Source organism: Chrysochloris asiatica, unplaced genomic scaffold, assembly GCF_000296735.1.
Source record: "Chrysochloris asiatica unplaced genomic scaffold, ChrAsi1.0 scaffold00271, whole genome shotgun sequence".
NCBI classification, from domain to species: domain Eukaryota; kingdom Metazoa; phylum Chordata; class Mammalia; order Afrosoricida; family Chrysochloridae; genus Chrysochloris; species Chrysochloris asiatica.
In genome coordinates, this window is record NW_006408789.1 from 2,824,147 (window position 1) to 2,826,147 (window position 2,001).

General features: G+C 42.4%; 1 protein-coding gene across 1 annotated transcript in view; it reads right to left on the reverse strand.

The window, feature by feature from the left end:
• SYNE1 (spectrin repeat containing, nuclear envelope 1) overlaps positions 1–2,001 on the reverse strand; it is a 554,350-nt gene that overhangs the window by 479,120 nt on the left and 73,229 nt on the right. The window contains exon 7 of the mRNA XM_006874353.1: positions 1,732–1,841. Within this exon, the coding sequence (XP_006874415.1) occupies positions 1,732–1,841 (110 nt within the window). The remainder of the gene's footprint in view (positions 1–1,731; positions 1,842–2,001) is intronic.

Genomic DNA, 2,001 nt, shown 5'->3' on the forward strand with positions numbered 1-2,001 from the left:
ATTCATAAGGTTTTCAGTGACTAAATATTCAGAAGTAGTTCATCACTCTTTCTTCCTAGTCTGTTTTTGTCTGGAAGCTCATCTGAAACCTGACCCCCATGGGTGACCCTGCTGGTATTTAAAATCCAGTGGCATAGCTTTCAGAATCACAGCAACTCACAAACCACCACAGTAAGACAAACTGACAGACAAGGGGTAGCTGTTTGGTTTTAAGTGGAAACTGTCACTTTCATTTTCGAGATCTGTGCACATGTGTAGTAGAACCCTCCAGGGGAGTGGGTGGGGTGTCCATTTGCTCAGGCATCCCCTCTAGTCACCAGAATGGAGGTTTACAGACAGCGAGAGACCAATGAGCAGATACAAAAAAATGAATGTCCACGCCTGTATCTCCACGGTTCTGTCAGGCTTTCATTGCTGTTCTGATCCTTCCCCAACTTGGTCTTTCCCAAGATGGCGCCTCCAGCAATAGCAGAGCATCTCAAATTAGAAAGCAATGGATTTCTTGATTCTGCTACAAATTCCCCTAGCTGTAAGCCTTCAAGCTTCTAAATATTCCTTTATATGCGGTTCAGAGTTCTAGCACCATCCCCTGAGCCTGCTTGGTCTGGTGTTCTGTGTTGTTGCTGACGGAGCTCCTCACTGCATGTCTACCTGATGCACCATCTTGTAGCTTAGGCATCTTTTATTGTTGTTGCTATCTGCTGTTCAGTTGCTTCTGACTCAAACAGACCCTGTGTATGGTTGCTGAGGCTGTACATCTTTGCCAGAGCAGAAAGCCTCATCTGTCTCCCAAATCTTGTACTGGTGTTGTTAAGTACCGTTGAGTCAGTTCTGACTCATAGTGACCCTGTATAGGTTTTCCCAGAATTATTAATACAAGTTATTAATATGGACTGTCCCAAAACTGCTCTCTTTGACCCCATTTCAGTCCATCAGCATTATGTGAGTCTATCACACATTTTATTCTCTGAAATATCCAAAACACAATTCAGAGAAATCTTTACCTCTTAATTTGGTGACATCTGCTCTTTACTTCAAAGGAGCTATGGTAGTGTTGTTGTTGTTGTTAAGTGCCATCAAGTCGGTTCCGACCCATAGCGACCCTGTACAGGGTTTCCGAGGGTGTAAATCTTTACGGGAGTAGAAAGCCTTATCTTTCTCCCGCAGAGCAGCTGGTAGTTTCGAACCGCTGACCTTGAGGTTAGCAGCCCGATTCGTAACCATAGCGTAGTGGTTACGAATCGGGCTGCTAACCTCAAGGTCAATAGTTCAAAACTACCGTGTGTAAAATGATGAGGTTTTCTGCTCCTCTAAAGATTTACAGCGTTGGAAATTCTGTACAGGATCACTATGAGTCAGAACCGACTTCACGGCACATAACCAACACCACTGTTTACGTCAAGTCCTAGTAGTGTTGGAGGACAAGCACTGGACTGACAGCTAACAAAAAAGTCAGTGGTTCAAACCCACTAGTGATACCATGGGAAGAGAGGAGGTTGTCTGCTGTTGTAAAGATTTACCATCTCAGAAACCCATGTAGGATGGCTGTGAGTCGGAACCAACTCTGGCAGAGGGCTTCTAGTACGTCTGTCTGTGTTTTTATTATTTATTTAGTTGCTCTCATATCAAAATGCGTTCTAATTTAATTTTTGGAAAACAGCACACCTAAAAACCTAAATATTATCATTGATTATGCTATCAAGAAAAACTTAAAGAAAAACCAATACCTACATCACTGTCTTGTCCATCAATACCAGTACAGTGGGCATCGGGGTAATGTTTCAGAAACTGGGCTACATAGGTCATAACTGACTTTTCATCTGGTTTATCCACATCCACATCTGGAAAAAACCAAAACCAACTCTTTAAGACATTAATCATTTACTGCATTTCAATAATAAAAGCTTTCAAATCTGACTATTATACCAATAAACACTGTCCTAACTACAAAAGAGGGAGTCCTGGTGTGGTGACATAGGATAAGCACTTGATCTCAAGGTT